Source organism: Myotis yumanensis, unplaced genomic scaffold (assembly GCF_028538775.1).
Source record: "Myotis yumanensis isolate MYYU_CA2020_CCGP unplaced genomic scaffold, mMyoYum1.0.hap1 SCAF_7, whole genome shotgun sequence".
NCBI lineage: Eukaryota > Metazoa > Chordata > Mammalia > Chiroptera > Vespertilionidae > Myotis > Myotis yumanensis.
In genome coordinates, this window is record NW_027223758.1 from 35693974 (window position 1) to 35713046 (window position 19073).

A 19073-nucleotide genomic window follows, 5' to 3' on the forward strand; every position below is an offset into this window, starting at 1 on the left:
CTCGAGGGCCACAATGGGTTCTTAAACTGGACCGGAGGGCCGGAACAAAAGCATGGATGGAGTGTTTGTGTGAACTAATATAAATTCAAAGTAAACATCATTACATAAAAGGGTACGGTCTTTTTTTTTTTTTTAGTTTTATTCATTTCAAACGGGCTGTAGTTTGCCCACCGCTGGCCTAGGACTTTGCCCCCAGTAGAGATCATCATTCTGCAGTTGTTGCAGATATATCAAAATATTGTTTACATACATCATTACAATAATTAGCTAGTTAATTCTATATAATAAAGAGCTAATATGCTAATTAGACCTGATGGCTGAACGACCTTCCAGGTGACCAGTGTGCAGGGAGCGGGCCGCGAGGGCCAAGGCAGCCAGGGCTGTGAAGACCTACTCTTGCATGAATTTCATGCATCAGGCCTCTAGTATATTAATAAGAATTACATTACTATTATAAGTTTGTCTTTTTGCTGTTTAATGACTATGTATATAGAATTGCTTTTCTTTGTAACATTATGTAATGGTGTGTGTATTAATTGGCTAAGGCTGCCTAAACAAAGTACTTGTGGCTTAAACAACAGAAATTTGTTTCATAGTTGAGGAGCTACAAGATCAAGGTGTTTCGAAGGCTACCCTTCTAAAGGTGGTAGGGAAGGGCCTACTCCAGCCCTCTCTCTTAGTTTCTGGTGGTTCCTTGGCTTGTGGCAGCATAACTACAGTTTTGAAATGGCACTCGCTCTGTTCAGATTTTCCCTTTTTATAAGGCTACTAGTCATAATCGATTAGTGGCCCACCATTTTCATTTGAATTAAGTACATCTGCAGTGATTTACAAATGAGGTCGCATTCTGAGGTATTGAGGGTTAGGACTTTAACATAAGAATTTGCAGGGGGTACATAATTCAGCCTATAGCAATATGTAATACTATGCATTTAGCAGACTGCCAGAAGGATTCCATTCTGCAAGAAATTTGGCAAGGTATACCGTCAGAGAGCACAGTCTCCACATGAAAGTCCCCACTATCACTTTTCAGGTTTGATTACTCAGAGAGACTTGAACTCACTGTAGCCTCTTGTAGTCAGTCACGTTTATTACAGGGAAAAGGATACAAATTAGACCTAACAGAAGGAAGAGATGAAAAGAGAAGAATCTGAGAGGGTTCCAAACACCCAGAATTAATGTGAAACAGTATGTGTGGAGTGTTGTTAAGCATGGAATCTCATCTGAGTCTCTGGTGTCCAGAATTTTTATTAAGACTCCATTGTGTACTGCCTATGTGGCTAACCTTTACTCGCCAGGCCTTTCCCAGAGTTTGGGCTAAAACCTTTAGTTTTCAGTTATGCCAGAGGTCAGAACTTACGTGGAATATTCCAAAGTCTCCACCAGAAAATACATTGTTAACTGTCTGAGTGTTCAAAGTCTCCAAGCAAAGATACTCCTGACAGTCAGGACATTCCAGAGGCCTGCAAACAAGCTCCCAGTAGCCCAGGGCAAAGGCTATTTGTTTAGGTCTGATTAATTCTTCACTTAATACATTCATGGCTCAAAGTTTTAAGAACTGCTGTTCTAAAGGCATGCTTTAAATTTCTGTGTACCAACAAATCACAACATTTTTTTTTAAATGGAGTTGTGGTATTTAACTAAAATATTTTTAATTTCCCAAAAAGGAAGAATTTAAAAAGTAGCACTTCTGACTCCTCTTTAAAATTCTGTCTATCTCTAAGGATAGAATAGACCATGTCACCTTACTGTAATTTACTACCATTTTTTTGTTCCCCCTTTTCCTTTAACGTTTCAGAACTAAAGTTAGAATCCTATTTTAATACGGATAACCCAGTTCTATTCCATTTGTTTTGTTTTTGAGACAACAACTTGTTACTAAGTCTGTCTTGCAAATACAATTACAACAAATGAGAAGTGTTACCTTTTTTAAAATTTTGGTAGTCTGTTTTATCTGACATTGCACTCAGTTCTGTGAATACAGCTAAATGTTCTGAACCTCTTGACATAGTTTAAAAAATACTGTTCTGTGCAATGTTCTCAGCCTTTTGTTCTTCCAAAGTATACTTAAGGAAAATGACGTACCTGTCTCCAACAGTGGCTTTGTAAAACAGTGAGCTTAAATGCCTTCAACTCCTGTCCATGGGGTGACAAATGTTGTAGCCACGTCATCCTCACATCCGGTTTAGATCGTTGGTAGTGGTGAACAGTGATATCACCTTAAGGAGAGAACTGATTTGATAAGATCTCTATTTTAGTGCTCTGTCAGCAATATGAAATAAATGAGTGGAGGACCAGAGTGAGACTAGAGGCAGGAAAAACCAGTTAGGTGGCTGTTGTGAAAGTTTAAGAGAGATGAATAAAGCCAGAGTAAGGATGGTGCAGGGGATTGAAAATAGTGACAAACATGAAGACATCTAAGGTAGAATAGGCAGAACTTGGTTACCATGGGGTGTTTAGATGGGTTATTAGGTAGATGGGGAATACAAGTCAAGTAGGTAAGAGAAGACTGAGTGGTGGTTGATGGATCTGTTGACATGTTCACATGCTTTATAGGATAAAGAGGATATAGGTAAACAGGTCTAGTAAACAACGGTATACTGGACTAAATGGTTTTCTAGAAGATTCCTACTGCATTTATGTGTGTTTTAGTTTCTGTATTTGGCAAACAAGCAACTCTTTAACATTTTTTGTTTGTTTATATTTTTTCCTATGTTCTTCAGTCAATTAAATGAAAAGCCCTTACCTGAAGGCTGGGAAATGAGATTCACAGTGGATGGAATTCCATATTTTGTGGACCACAATAGAAGAACAACCACCTATATAGATCCCCGAACTGGAAAATCTGCCCTGTAAGTTTTCTAAACATTGTAGATTAAAAGAAAAACTGATCCCAAGATTTTGATGTAAAAGATCTGAATTAGCAAAAAGTGCAGTTCTTACCATTTCTTGAGTTGGTCTGCCCATAGGTTTGTGTTCACTAAGTATTTTGTATTTCTATTACCCTCTTGAATATTTTCTGCTATAGACTTTTCATATTGTTGCCATCTTTGCACATAGCAATAAATGAGACTATTTAGAAATTATCAGTATAGTACTACTCACCAATTAATCCCTGATTTCTAATGCTTATTTTCTTTATTTCTATTATTTTTAACTTAAAAGTTCCCTTAGCTTTGTTTTTCTTTTTCATTTTTGAAAAGTAACTGTTTTGTTCATTTGCTTAATATGTTTTATTTAGGGTTTTTTTTTAATTATTATGGTAATACATACATAACAAAGTTTACCATTTTAAGTGTACAGTTTAATAGCATTAAGGACATTCACATTAAACAATAACTCTCCAATCCTCCTCCCTCAGCTACTGTTCTACTTTCTGTCTTTATGAATTTGACTGCTCATAGAAATGGAGTCAGACAATATTTGTTTTCTGGTACTTATTTCACTTAGCATCATGTCTCCAAGATTTATTTATGTTGTAGCTTGTATCAGAATTTCTTTTCTTTTTAAGCTGAATAATATTTCTGTCTGTGTATGCACCACTTTTTGTTTATACACCTATTCATGGACATTTGCGTTGTTCCCACCTTTGGCCTGTTGTGAATAATGCTGTTATGAACATGCAGGTATAGATATCTGTTCGAATCCTTACCTGTGTATATACAGATAAGTGAAATTACAGGATCAAATGCTAATTTTGTGGGCTTTTTGAGTCACTGCCATACTATTTTCCATGGCAGGTACACCATTTTACATCTCACCAGCAGTGCACATGGGTTCCAGTTTTTCCAATCTACACCAACAGTTGTTTTCTGTGTTTTTTGTTTGTTTGTTTTTTAAAATGCCATCCTATGGGTATGAAGTAGTGCCTCATTGTGGTTTTTATTTTTATTTCTCTAATGAATCATGATGTTGAGCATCTTTTCATGTGCTTATTGGCATCTGTATATCTTTGAAGAAAGGTCTGTTCAAGTCCTTTGCCTTTTTTTTTTTCTTTGCCCATTTTTTAATAGAGTTGTTTTTTGAGTTTTAGAAATTTTCTATATATTCTAGATACTAAACCTTGTCAGATATGTCATTTGCAAATATCATCTTTCATTTTATGTGTTGCCTAAGAGTTGTGTAGCTTCAGCACCTATATTTAGGTCCTGGATCCATTTTTAGTTAATTTTTGCAATGGAGGTAAGGGTCCAATTTCATTTTTTTGCATATGGATATCCAGTTATCCTAGCACCATTTGTTGAAAAAACTGTCCTTTCCCCATTGAATGGTTTTGGCACCCTTCTCGAAATCATTTGACCATATATGCAAGGGTTTATTTCTAGACGTTCTATCCTGTTGTCTGTATATCTGTCTTTAGTTTGTACCACACTATTTTGATTACTATTGCTTTGTATTAAATTTTGAAATTAGGAAATGTGAGTCCTCCAACTTCGTTTTTCTTTTCCTTTTTTTTTTAAATCCTCACCCAAGGATATTTTTCCATTGATTTTTAGAGAGAGGGAAAGATAGAGAGAAATATCAATGTGAGAGAAACACATCGATTAGTTGCCTCCTGCACGAGCCCTGACCAGGGCCTGGGCGGTTGGGGAGCCTCCAACCAAGGTATGTACCCTTGACCTGAATTGAACTCTGACGACCCTTCAATCTGCAGGCTGACGCTCTATCCACTGAGCCAAACCTGCTAGGGCTGTTTTTCTTTTTTAATATTGTTTTGGCGTTTTAAGGTCCCTTGAGATTCCATATGAACTTTAGGGCAGATTTTTCTCTTTCTGAGAAAAAGTCATTGGGATTTTGATAGAAATTGCACTGAATTTGAAGTTTGCTTTGGTTAGTATTGACATCTTAACAATGTTAAGTATTCTAATCCATGAATATAGGCTATGTTTACATTTATTTGCCTTTAATTTCTTTCAACAGTGTTTTATAGTTTTCAGTGTGGAAGCCTTTTATTCTCTTTGTTAATTCCTAAATGTTTTGTTGGTTTTTTGTTTATTTGCTTGTTTTTATTGATTTCACAGAGAGTAAGGGAGAGGGAGAGAGAGATAGAAAATAGAAAGAAACATCAGTGATGAGAGAGAATCGTTGATCAGCTGCTTCCTTCATGCTCCCTACTGCGGGATCGAGCCTGCAACCCAGGCTTGTGCCCTGACCAGAAATCAAACGGTGACCTCCTGGTTCATGGGTCAACGCACAACCACTGAACAACACTGGCCAGACTGTTTTGTCATTTTTGGTGCTACTGTAAATGGAATTGTTTTCTTAGTTTATTTATAGAAGTGCAACTGATTTTTGTGTATTGTTTTATATCCTACTTTGCTGAATTTCCTTATTATTTCTAATGGATTTTTTTAATCTGGAATTTTTAGGGTTTTCTGCATATAAAATCATATCTTTAAACAGATAATTTTTACTTTCCAGTTTGGATGCCTTTTATTTCTTTGTCTTGCCTAATTATTCTGGCTAGAACTTCTAATACTATGTTGAATGGAAATGGTGAAAGTAGGCATCCTTGCCTTGTTCCCTATCTTAGTGGGAAAGTTTTCATTCTTTCACCATTGAGTATGATATGAGCTGTGGGATTTTGATATATGTTATTTTTTGTTGAGGCAGTTTCCTTCTAGTCCTAGTTTGTTGTGGGTTATTTTTTAAATCATGAAAGGATGTTGAATTTTATCAAATACTTTTATTTGCATTGAGATGATTTTTCCCCTTTGTTATTAATGTGAGGTGGATTACATTGATTTTTTTATACATATATTGAACCAACTTTGCATTTTAAGATAAATCCCACTTTGTCAAAAGTATTAAAATTTTACTCCTTTTAATCTATTGAATTTAGTGGGCTAGTATTTTGTTGAGAATTCTTGTATTAGTGTTCATAAGAGATATTGGTCTGTAGTTTCCTTTTCTTGTAGTTTTTTTGTCTGATTTGACATCAGGACTATCCTGACCGCTCATTACTTTTTTTTTTTTTTAATATATTTTTATTGATTTTTTACAGAGAGGAAGGGAGAGAGTCAGAAACATCGATGAGAGATAAGCATCAATCAGCTGCCTTCTGCACACCTCCCACTGGGGATGTGCCCGCAACCAAGGTACATGCCCTTGACCGGAATCGAACCTGGGACCTTTCAGTCCGCAGGCCAACGCTCTATCCACTGAGCCAAACTGGTCTTGGCTCATTACTTTTTAATTTTATACTTTTTGTGTATTAAAAACTTTCATGTTTAAAGCAACACTAGGAAATCAAGCCAATTAGGTATTAATGAAATCAGAAATGATTTATGTATGGAAATAAATTATAAATAGGTAATTTTAGATCATTCATTTCAATTATAATTACATTTGGGTACATATAACAGAAAACCTCAAAACAGTAGTGGCTTATATAATACAGAAGTATATTTCTTTCCATCATTTAAAAATGTTCCGGTGGGACTTAGACAGCACACTACTGAATAATCCATGGCTCAGAGAAGTAATCACAAAGAATTAGGAAATACTTTTGTACTTACTGATAATAAAAATACAACATATCTCAGCTTGTGGGATTTAACAAAAGTAGTCTTCAGAGACAAATTTATTGCTTAAAAAAGTAGATTAGAAAATAAAGGTATAAAATCAATCATCCTGCTTCAAATGTTTAAGAAGATGGAAAAAGAAAAGTTAATTAAACCCCAAATAAGCACAAGAAAGGTAATTAGCATAAAAGCAGAAATTAATGAAATGAAAATATGAAACAATAGAGAAAGCAAAGCTAGAAGTTGGATCCTTTGAGAAAGATGAATAATATTGATAACCCCTAGTAAACCTGAGAGAGAAAAGGAGAAAACAAATTACTAATATATTAGAAAGTGAAGGGACATCGCTATATACCATAGACATGAAAAGATAATCTATACTAATAAAAGGGTAATATGCTAATTAGACCGGATGTCTTCCAGACGTCCTTACGGATGTCCTTCCTGACAAAGCTGGGGCCTGGGTGAAGCCAGCCGGGGTCCCAGGTGCCTACAGGTGGCCCAGGCGAAGCCAGCTGCAGTCCTGGTGCCTGCAGGCAGAGGGAGGAGGGAAACCCAGGTCCCGGGTGCCAGAGGGAAGCTGGTGCCGGCAGCTGGGGGAAGGAAGGCCTACTCTTGCACGAATTTTCATGCATTGGGCCTCTAGTAAGATAATATTTTGAAAAACTTTATGCCATTAAATTTGACATTTAGATCCCATGGGCAAATTCCTTCAAAGACACAAGTCACCAAAATGGACATAAGAAGAAATAAATTTGAATAGCCGTATATGTGGTAAAGAAATTGAATTCATAATTAAATAATTTCCCAAACAGGAAATTCTTGACCAGTAGCTTCACTGGTAAATTTTATCAAAATTCTATATAGGTAACAAATAATATCCTGTTCAAATTCTGTCATAAAATATAAGAGATAGGAACCTTCCTAACTAATTTTATGTGGTTTCTATAACCCTCATACCAAAATCAGACAAAAACATTATAAAAAAATTTTTGAGTAATCTTTATATGAACAGAAGGTAACAATCTTTAACAAAATAAAGGCAAATTAAATTTAGCAAGATAGAAAAGGAATATTACACTATCATCATGTGGAATATATCCCAGGAATGCAAGATTGATTTTACATATAAAAATCAGTTGGTGTAATTTACTACATTAATAGATTAATAGAGAAAAATCATGATAATTTGACAAAAGCACTTGGCAAAATACAGTGCCAATTTATGATAAACTCTCAGCTGCCTTGGAAACTTTCTTACTTGAAAAATAATATTTACAAGAGACCTACAATCAACATCACACTTAAGATCAAATAAGGCAAGGATATGTTCTGTCACTACTTCCATTCAACATTGTATTGGTAGTGCTATGAGATAAGAGCAAGGAAGAAAAAAAATAAATTGGAAAGGAAAAAGTAAAACTGTCCTTTTTTTACTCATAAAATTATGTATATAGAAACTCATAAGGAATCTAGAAAAAATTTCTAGATCTAGTAAGTAAATGTAACAGTATGGTCTGATACAAAGTCAATATACAGAATTAATTGTATTTCTATATTGAACATTTAGAGAATGAAATTAAAAGTATTCCAGGAGAAAAGTGACTTTCAGGGTGAGCTTTATAGTCCCATGGTGTGTCATCAGTGATCTAGGCTTCTTTCTTTCTGTTCTACCACCCCAGACCGTGTTCTATATCCTCACAGTTACCTCATAGTTTGTGATAGCTGTTGAGACTTCAGCTGTTAAAATTATACTACAGGCTGGAATAAGAACAACAAATTGAAAAAAGAAAAAAATATTTTTTCAGGTCTCTCAGCTCTCTTTAAAAGAGCCTTCCTCGAAGTCCTATGCAACACTTCAACTTACAACTCATTAGTCACCTTTAAGTCTCACAGCCACACTGGGAAATGTAGTCTTTATCCTAGGTAGCAGTCTGCCCAGGTAAAAATCAACAGTCTGATTTAAGGGCAAAGGAGAGAATGGATATGGGGGATAGACAGCATTCTCAGATAGAACCTACTTTACCTAGTCCTGTTAGATTTGGCTGTATATAAGAGAAAAATCCCACAACATTGGCTTTCAAAAAAAGAAAATTTATTTCTGTCTTTTACTTAAAAATTATCCTGGGAAATAACAATTTTAAAAGGTGGTAGTAGGATTTTGCTATACTAGGGTGTTTTTGTATTTGACTGCTCAATACTGAGGGAGTGTGTTATTTTGCTTTCCTTCAATATTTTATCTTACACGCAGCTATATATGTCATATTTCCATTCTTCCTCAGAGACAATGGACCCCAAATAGCCTATGTACGGGACTTTAAGGCAAAGTTTCAGTATTTCCGGTTCTGGTGTCAGGTTAGTATTGGGTCTATATTTCTATACTCCCTTTCTTTTGTTTTTGTTACTTATGTTATAGTCAGTGATTATGAAAATAATTAACTCATAGAAAAACAGGTAAAATGGGAAACATCAGAATCTCTCCTATTTTTATTTTTTAGTCCTCACTAGAGGATATTTTTTCCATTCATTTTTTTTTTTTTTTTTTAAGAGAGAGTGAAAGGGAGGGGAAGAGACAAAGTGAGAGAAATATCGATGTGAGAGACACATCAATTGGTTGCCTCCTGCACGCGCCCCGACCAGGGCTGGGAATCAAACCTGCAACTGAGATATGTGCCCTTGACCAGAATTGAACCCAGGACCCTTTAGTCTGTGGGCCGAACTGGCTAGGGCTCTTTCTCCTATTTTTAAGGCAAAGAAATAGATCTATTAATTAGATAATTTGTGGCTTCTTTTGTCCACAATAATAAATTTGAAACCATTCAAATAAGAAAACAGTGCTACTCTCTTTCCAGTAACCATTATGTTCAGATTGCAGAAATCCTCAAATGAGTTAAAACATCTTCTGATATATAAATTATAACTGGTCCCTTTCATAGCTAGCACTTGCTAGATACATACATATATGTATTACTTTGATAGATACATATGTATGGTTATATTCAGAGCATTTTTCTCAGATGTGATCAGATATTTCTGATATATAAATATTTACTGAATTATTTCATTATGGGTTCTAAATAAAATTAATGTACTATTTAAAATAACTGATGAATATTTTTAAACTTCAAACAATTAACTGGACAAGCAAGTGTAATCTGAATTAGTGTTTTGAAAATAAAATTAAAGATTTGACTCAGTAAGTAAGCTGTGTGCATATGAAATCTTGTTTTTCCTCTGTGTTTTATATATATTAAATGATATATAATTAGCATGAAGGCTTACAAATGCATGTTTAAACATTATTGAATATAGTGTCATATTCAGAGTCTACTTGTTTCTGTAAGCAAAAATAAAAGTAAATAAAACTTTACCCTTTTGGTTTTGTGATAGGCCATTTTAAGTGGTGAGAGTTGACTTGTCATTTTTATATTTCAGCAACTGGCCATGCCACAGCACATAAAGATTACAGTAACAAGAAAAACATTGTTTGAGGATTCCTTTCAACAGGTACTGTTTGATTCACACTCAGTGGTTTGTCCCCTGGCTACCAGCCCAAACCATCTTTTGGTGTTGGCAATTTAAACCATTTGGAACTTTTTGAGTTGGAGCCTTGAATTAAGTATAATCACATTGCCAGTTACCTTAGTACTTAAAATTTAGGAACATTCAGATAGTTTTATATGTGTGTTTTGAATGTGTGTTTTGTATATGTGTATGTTTTATACTTTTGAAATAATCAGAGTAACAAAGTAATTAGTGAGTTTCAGGTTTCTATTTTTAAGCTAAGTGGTTGATTTGAAATAGATACTTAAGAAAATAGGCTTTTGGTAGACAAAAGTCTGGAAATATCTATATGAACATTGGATAGAAAAGAAGTGGGGAAGACTATAGTTTTTATAGTTGTGTAATACTTGCATTTTTACAGTAAGCATGGTACTCCTATAATTAAAATATTTTTATATAGGAAAGTGGTCATTAGTTCCAATATCTAAAAAAAGATGTTTTCAGAAGTTGTCAATAATACACACACACACACACACACACACACACTAGAGGCCTGGTGCACGAAATTCGTGCATGGGGGGGTGTGTCTCTCAGCCCAGCCTGCACCCTCTCGCAGTCCAGGACCCCTCAGGGATGTCCACCTGTTGGCTTAGGACAGCAATAGGACATCCCTCTCACAGTCTGGGACCCCTTGCTCCTTACAGCCCACCTGCACGCTGCTCCTTACTGCTTGGCTTACTGCTCCTTAGCGCTGCCACGGAGCCAGCCGTGAGCCCAGCTTCTGGCTGAGCAGCGCTTCCCCTGTGGGAGCACACTGACCACCAGGGAACAGCTCCTGCGTTGAGCATCTGCCTCCTGGTGGTCAGTGCACATCATAGCAACTGGTTGTTCTGGTCGTTCTGCCATAACAGTCACTTAGGCTTTTATTAATATATATATAATTTTTTTTTTTTTTTTTTTTAGAGAAGGAGAAAGAGGAAGGGAGAGGGCATAGAAAGATAGAGACCTTGATGAGAGAGACATCATTGATCGGCTGCCTCCAGCATGCCCCCTACTGGTAATGGATCCCGCAACCTGGGCATGTGCCCTGACCTGGAATCGAACCAGAAACTTCTTGGTTCCTGGGTCGATGTTCAACCACAGAGCCACACTAGCTGGGCAACAGATTATTTTAGTTGTCCTAAGAACTGGAGTTAATTTATAATTTACCTTTATTTTGCAACTTTACTAACCAAATGCAACTAAATGTTAAGTGATTTTGTTGTAGGGAAGATTAAATGATCAGTGAAAAAAATGTGTTAATGTGAAAACATACAGTTAGTCCTTGTTTTATGATGTGGATGTGAGTCTTTATTATCAAGCCCCTGTGATAATTGTGATAGTTACAGCTTCAAGTGCCACACTGAGTGCAAAGGAAAAAGAGATTGTCTGAGATAGTTGACAATAGCTGACTTCCTTTCAGAAATAGATACGTTGATTTCCTAATGGAATTTCAGTTATTAACATTGAAAGGGGAAAGCCAGTTGGCATCCTGCTAAGTAGGAACAGATAGCTTTTTAGCAGCAGAGCTGACTAAGACTATTTAGAGAATTATGAGTGATTCCCTTGATCTGATGTGAGTTCCAATGCCATTTACTACTCCAGTCATTACCTTTTCCTAATTTTTATATTAATAGCTACTGTGTGTCACTGAGTATTCAGTCTCTGGTGGGCCACTTTCTTAGAACATAACTTGCCTATAGCAATGCTGAAAAGATGCAAAACATGATTAAATGTCCCTTTATCTTTTAGCTTCTGAAATCAGAGGCTTTTGCAGAATGACAGACCAGATGGTGCTAAAATACTTGTTTAAAATTGTCATCTTATATTTGACATTTATTGAATTAAATATGAAATTTAAAACGAGAAAAATTTGATTGCTTTGGAAGTGCGACAACTTTGATAGCAAAATTAGCATCAGATTATTTTGATAACTGTTGGATAAAGTTGTTTTGGGCAGTAAGTGTTTTTATTAACATAGCATGACTACTTATGAGGGAAATTGAAGGATAAAATTTTTTTCCTTCATATTAGGCTTTTGTTAAAGAATAATATTTAAAGATATTTTTTCCAGAGAACAGTGAATCCCCAGATATTAGACACAGGGAAAAGGAACAACCAGAATTTCCAGGAGAACAGTCTCAGGTTTGGAGGAAAGTCTCAAGAGACATCAGTGATAGCCCTAGGGTTTGGGAAGAAGCCATGAAGACAAGGAATAGTCAGAGAGAGCAATTTTTTTTTTTTTAATATATTTTTACTGATTTTTTACTGAGAGGAAGGGAGAGAGTTAGAGAGTTAGAAACATCTATGAGAGAGAAACATCAATCAGCCGCCTCCTGCACATCTCCTACTGGGGATGTGCCTGCAACCCAGGTACATGCCCTTGACCGGAATCGAACCCGGGACCTTTCAGTCCGCAGGCCAACGCTCTATCCACTGAGCCAAACCGGTTTCGGCAAGAGAGAGCAATTTTTAACCTTTTGTTTTGCATTGCTATATATCTAGCCTATAGTACTTATAGAATATTTGTCATAAACATGTCATAAGCATTGCATTTTTTGTTACATCTGAGATTTTCTTGTTTGAGTGGGATATGAATTCATGAAAGTGATATATCTGTTTTGTGGAAACTGAGAGAAGCCCTGGCATAAGCAAATTACTTACTGAGCCTCTTTGGAATTTAAATGTGAGTGTTCATTCATATCATTTCATAAAAATAGAGGCATTGTATCAACTTCTCTCTCTCTCCAGGCCCTGCCATTTTTCTTCTAAGAATAATAACATTTGTAATGTTCTACAGGCCCCATTTTTGGCAGATAATAAAATTGTTTTACAGAAAAAGAACCCAAATGACCTATTTATTGTAGCTCAATAATGGTACTATCCTTCAAAGATGAAGATCTTATTAACTACTGTAGTGGGACACAAAATTTGAGTCGTTTTTCTAGGTATTTATAAGTTTCTACTGAGAATGTGTTTCCAAAGTTAACTTTATCCTCTCTGCAGCCACTGGTTTTCATTTCCAAGTTCACCAATTAGCTATTATGTGTACCTTTTGGCTGTTAAACCCAAATTTACCAACACAGAACCATAAAAAGCACTTAACCTCTGACCAGGCCCACAGTTAACTGCTCTAAGCAAGTGAGAGAAGCAACTTTATAAGTGAATAGTAGAATCATTTAAAAGAAAATTAATATGTATAAAGTGTCTAAATATATATGAAACATTAATGTATTTTGTGTATGTGTGGTGTTGATTCTGTATCAATGGGGAATTTAACCCTTTGAGTGCCAACCAATATCCTAGGAACTATGCTAAAATTGCAAGGCATTTTTGCTGATTTTACAGCAGTTTAGGAAAAAAATTATGAATCGCAAGTAAATGAAGTTATATATTCAAAAACTTAAGGAAAACTTTACTACATTTGTTTTCATCTTTGACATATATTGTTTGCTGATCTACACTAATAAAAGAGAAACATGGTAATTGGCGTACGACCGCTACCCTTTTCATTGGCTAATCAGTGAGTATATGCAAATTAACTGTCAGCCAAGATGGCGGCCGGCAGCCAGGCAGCTGGAAGCAAACATGAGGCTCGCTTGCTTCAGTGACTACGGACTCCAACATTCCCCGCCTGACTTTCCGGCCTCTCAGTTGCAACTCTAAGCAACTATCTACTATGTTGCAAATAAGAAAATAAACAAAAGCCCAGAAACCGGCTTTCAGTCAGCCGGGCTTTAGCAACATTGTATCGATGTTTTCAGCGGCGAGGCCTCAGAGCTAAAGCTGGCCCAGAATAAAAAAAAAAGAAAAGAAAAGAAAACAAGGAGTGGTTGGAAGCTTCAGTCACTGGCTTCCGGAAAACAGCCCTCAGCCCCTCACCCAGACTGGCCAGGCACCCCAGTGGGGACCCCCACCCTGATCCAGGACACCCTTCAGGGCAAACCAGCTGGCCCCCACCCGTGCACCAGGCCTCTATTCTATAAAGTAAAAGGGTAATATGCCTCCCGGCACCGGGATCAGTGTGACAGGGGGCAGCGCCCAAAACCCCTGATCGCCCTGTGGCTCTGTGTGTGACAGGGGGCGGGGCCACAACCTCCCTATATGCCCTGCTCTGTGCCTGATAGGGGGGAGCTCCCCAATCCCCTGATTGCCCTGCGGCTCTGTGTTTGACAGGGTGCAGTGCACCAACCCCCTCCCCCCCCATGGTCCCTGCTCTGTGTGTGACAGGGTAGAGCCATAACCTCTCCATCGGCCCTGCCCCGAGTGTGACAGTGGCGGCACCCCAACCCCCTGATCGGCCCTGCTCTGTGGGTGATAGAGGGTGGCGTCCCAACCCCCCTCCACGGGCCTTGCTCTGTGTGTGACAGGGTAGAGCCATAACCTCCCCATTGGCCCTGCCCTGAGTGTGACAGGGTGCAGCACCCCAACCCCCTGATCCGCCCTGCTCTGTGTGTGACAGGGGGCAGTGCCCCAACTCCCCTATCGGCCCTACTCTGTGAGTGACAGCGGGGAGCTCCTCAACCCCCTGATCAGCCCTGCTCTGTGCATGACAGGGTACGGAGCCCCAACACCCCTGATGGGCCCTGCTCTGTGCGTGACAGGGGACAGCACCCCAACCCCCTGATGGGCCCTGCTCTGTGCGTGACAGGGGGTGGCGCCGCAACCTCCCCATCGATCCTGCCTTGAGTGTGACAGGGGGCGGTGCCCCAATCCCCCAATCGGCCCTACCCTGAGCGTGACTGAGGGTGGCATTGCAACCTCCCGATCTGCCCTGCTCTGTGCATGACGGGGCGGCGCCCCAACTCCCCAATCGGCCCTGCTCTGAGCCTGACCAGGGGCTGCACTTAGGAATTGGGCCTCCCCTCTGCCACCCGGGAGCAGGCCTAAGCCAGCAGGTCATTATCTCCCGAGGGGTCCCAGACTTCGAGAGGGCACAGGCCGGGCTGGGGGACCGCCCCCCCCCCCCCCCCCCCGCCCCGAGTGCACAAATTTTTGTGCACAGGGCCTCTAGTTGTATTATAAAATACTAGTAGAAAAAAAAATTTGAACAAAACATATAATGTTAAAAGAAAGCGCTCCCGGCACTTTTGGCAAAAGACAGGAGGAACGCTATCGCGCTCCCCGGCACTCTAGGGGTTAAGTTACCTATGATGGAGATTTCAAACCTAGAAGTGGTAGAATGGTGTTTCAACAACTACTTTTAGCAATTCTTTTACTTTATTGTTTTGTAGATAATGAGCTTCAGTCCCCAAGATCTGCGAAGACGTTTGTGGGTGATTTTTCCAGGAGAAGAAGGTTTAGATTATGGAGGTGTAGCAAGGTAGTGATAATATGAATACTCAGAACTTAGTTCCTTTCCTCCAAAGGTATCATTACACTTTGCTTGCAAGTATTATTTTCTCAATCTTATATTTCAGGAAAATGAAATGTAGGAAATTATTGTACCTTTATTATGCTGCAGCTGTAGAATTTCAACAACATTAATTCAGAAGGTAACTCTGAGGTACTGCCAGTTGGTTTCACCCATATCACTCATTTAGTCCTCAGAGTAACGCTGTGAGATAGAATTTTACAGGTAATAATGAAGTTGAGACTCACCTAAGGCACATAATTAAGTTGTGCAGCTTGGATGCAAGCTTTGTATCACAACCAGAAGCCAGTGTTATATCTACTACCTCATGTCTGTTCCTATAGTGATCAGGTCATTTTCCCCATCACAGATTATGGATACATATAATAGTCACTCAATTTCCAACTCAGGATAATATATCTGTTTTGAGATAGAAGACTGTATGTATAAAATAGGAGTTGAAATCTTTAAATCTGCTTTCTTAATAATGGAGCTTCCAGTCAAATCCTAGTAGGTAGACTGAAGCAAGAAATTGCTTTGCTTATTCCCTACAATATATCATATCAGTTAAAAAATTTGCATAGCAGTAGCACTGTGGAAAGGCAAGGACTTTGGCGTCAGGACTGGATTTGAGTCCTTTTTCTGCACTCATTAATATGACCTGGGGCAAATATTTTTATCTGTAAAATGACCTAGAGTGCTCACTGATTGGTGGCTACAATTTAGTAGTTTATTTATCACACTTCAAAGTGTTTGAAGTACCCACAGGTAAATAATAAATATGAGTAGAAAAATTTAATTTTGTATGGGTTAAAGATAATTTAGGAGGAGGGCAATTTTTTATTCTTAATTAGAACATGAACTAGCATTAAAGTATAAGCAGAGACCATGAAACGAACAGAAAAGAAATCTCAGACACAAGATTATATCACATGTATTGCCCCAGATCTGCTCTGCCTACTGTTCTATCAGACCTACTTACATTACATAATTAGTACCAATAATCTTATGTTAATATTGGTTGGTATTTTCACAGCATTTGCATTTGAGTTTCTCAGAGCATTTTTCTAATGAATGAGTGGCTTGAATTAAGTGTTTCATTGCCTCTGTGAAATTGGATTGTTTTTCATACGTATTTGTCTAGGATTTAGAGAGCAATGGTACTTGATGGGGATCACTATGGGACTTAGAAATCAATGGAATAATATTAGACTCACTTCAGCTGCCCTAACCACATGGGTCAATTGGTGAAGTTTAAACTTGGCTATGTATAGTATTTTATTGATCCTAAGACTAACATTTTCATATTTTAACATCTCTGAAATTGGGATATGTATCACAATTATAATTGGGAAAAAAGTTTTAGTAGTTGTTTTAAAGTTGATGGTGTCTTAAATTCTTTGAAATATAATAATAAGCAGTATATAAATATCATCTCTGTGAAATAGATGTCAGAGTGAACAGAAGCAGTAAAATCAACATGGTAGTTTAGGAAATTATCACCAGCTGAAGAGTATAAATTTCTAACTTTGTAGCACTGCCCTTTGATTTGTTGGCATAGTTACTTACACAATTTTTCACCCAAAATTTTCTTTTTATTTCAGGGAATGGTTCTTTCTTTTGTCACATGAAGTGTTGAACCCAATGTATTGCCTGTTTGAATATGCAGGGAAGGATAACTACTGCTTGCAGATAAACCCCGCTTCTTATATCAATCCAGATCACCTGAAATATTTTCGTTTTATTGGCAGGTTTATTGCCATGGTAAGTACAGGAGGAGAACTATGTGTACTTTGCTAATTCAGCAGTACTAAAGCATTGTTCTTTAACTTTCTCATTTGAAATTTTCTCATCACTAAGACATTTCTAAGATTGGGTTTGTTATATTTGCCCTTTTTCTAGAAATGTGTCATAAGAAATCATGTAACAGGGAAGCCCTTTTTAAATGAAGAACTCACCTAGCATTCTGAAATACAATGGATATCATAAAATTATCTTAAATGGTATTGTTTGTTTCTTTCATAGGCTCTATTCCATGGGAAATTCATAGATACAGGTTTTTCCTTGCCATTCTACAAGCGTATCTTGAACAAACCAGTTGGACTCAAGGATTTAGAATCTATTGATCCAGAATTTTACAATTCTCTCATCTGGGTTAAGTAAGTTTGTTTCCGTTTATTTTATCAAAATATAATCTATATACTTTCATTATAGTGTTGCTATCTAAACTTTAACCAGTTAACTGCCATGATATTTTGAATTTAAAAAGGTCCACCGCTTGTGTCTGTAGACACTTATGGCATACAAAATAAACATGTAATTAGTTTATTGAATTTAAGTGGTCTACATTAAATCTGTCATTATTCAATATGATAAATTTTAAAGAAATAATACCCAATATCTTCAGCAAAAATTATGACTTGAGAGCATAATTTTTTATTTTTCTTGTTATTTTTATATCATAATTTAATAGTAATTATTTAAGACCATAGTCCTTTAGTTAAAAACTTTTTATATATTTGGATTAATATAACAAGTAGTGTTAATTTCATTTGTGCAGAGAAAACAATATTGAGGAATGTGGTTTGGAAATGTACTTCTCCGTCGATAAAGAAATTTTAGGTGAAATCAAGAGTCATGATTTGAAACCCAATGGTGGCAATATTCTTGTAACAGAAGAAAATAAAGAGGAATATATCAGGTGAGAGAAAATGTTCCTTTTGACATAGTTTAGCCCTTCTATTGGACTACAGCACGTTGATAATTGCCTAGTAATCCTAATGGACAGTATTTTATAAAATAATTTTTTGCTTTTTAACTAATCATTATGAGAACTGATCTTACATTATTAAGAAGATGAATGATCACTTTTTTTTACCTTATAAGTGTTGAGAGAGGTACAAGAAAAGTGCTATGGGAAGTCAAAAGAGGGAGACATCATTTCATCTAGTTGTAATCATGGAGTAAGTAGTCGATGATTTTTCAGTTGAGCCTTTCAGTTGTGTAGAAATCAGAGTAAAAGTTATGAGCAGATGCTCTAACTGGTTTGGCTCAGTGGATAGAGCGTCGGCCTGTGGACTGAAAGATCCCAGGTTCAATCCTGGTCAAGGGCATGTACCTTGGTTGGGGGCACATCCTCAGTAGGAGGTGTGCAGGAGGCAGCTGATCGATGTTTCTTTCTCATCGATGTTTCTAACTCTCTATCCCTCTCTCTTCCTCTCTGTAAAAAAAATAAAAATAAAAAAGTTATGAGCAGAGAGATGGAAGCTGGAAAGCACAAATCACAGACAGTATCAGGGAAGAATATCCATGGTTTGTGAGGTACTGTCAGGCAGCTCAGAGTTGATAACCCATTCTGCCATGTCCTGCGTTTCAGAAGCCAAAGAAAATGAAAAATCTTTGGAAGATGTGGAGGATAATAAGTTATGATAACCCTTAAGAGAATACTTAGAACAGTTATCCAGGTGGTAGATTGGAAACCAGATTATAAGAAATTAGGAGTAAATTCAGTAGACAGTCTAAATTTCGTCTTCAACAAATCTGGAAACAAAAAATTGAGAGAAGTAGGATAGATTTTTGTGGAGGCAGCAAGGTAGAGTGACTATCCTGCAGGTAATTCAAACTAAACCTTACAAAAAATTAGTGTAGTGGGT

At 37.3% G+C, this 19073-nt stretch overlaps 1 protein-coding gene across 3 annotated transcripts in view; it reads left to right on the forward strand.

Annotated features, from left to right (window-relative positions):
• The window catches only part of ITCH (itchy E3 ubiquitin protein ligase), a 121744-nt gene that overhangs the window by 87457 nt on the left and 15214 nt on the right, over positions 1 to 19073 (forward strand). For all 3 annotated transcript variants that reach the window (XM_070420172.1, XM_070420173.1, XM_070420174.1), the window contains 7 exons: positions 2724 to 2852; positions 8807 to 8879; positions 9960 to 10031; positions 15302 to 15390; positions 17025 to 17184; positions 17446 to 17579; positions 17981 to 18121. In XM_070420172.1, coding sequence (XP_070276273.1) covers positions 2724 to 2852; positions 8807 to 8879; positions 9960 to 10031; positions 15302 to 15390; positions 17025 to 17184; positions 17446 to 17579; positions 17981 to 18121 — 798 coding nt within the window. The remainder of the gene's footprint in view (positions 1 to 2723; positions 2853 to 8806; positions 8880 to 9959; positions 10032 to 15301; positions 15391 to 17024; positions 17185 to 17445; positions 17580 to 17980; positions 18122 to 19073) is intronic.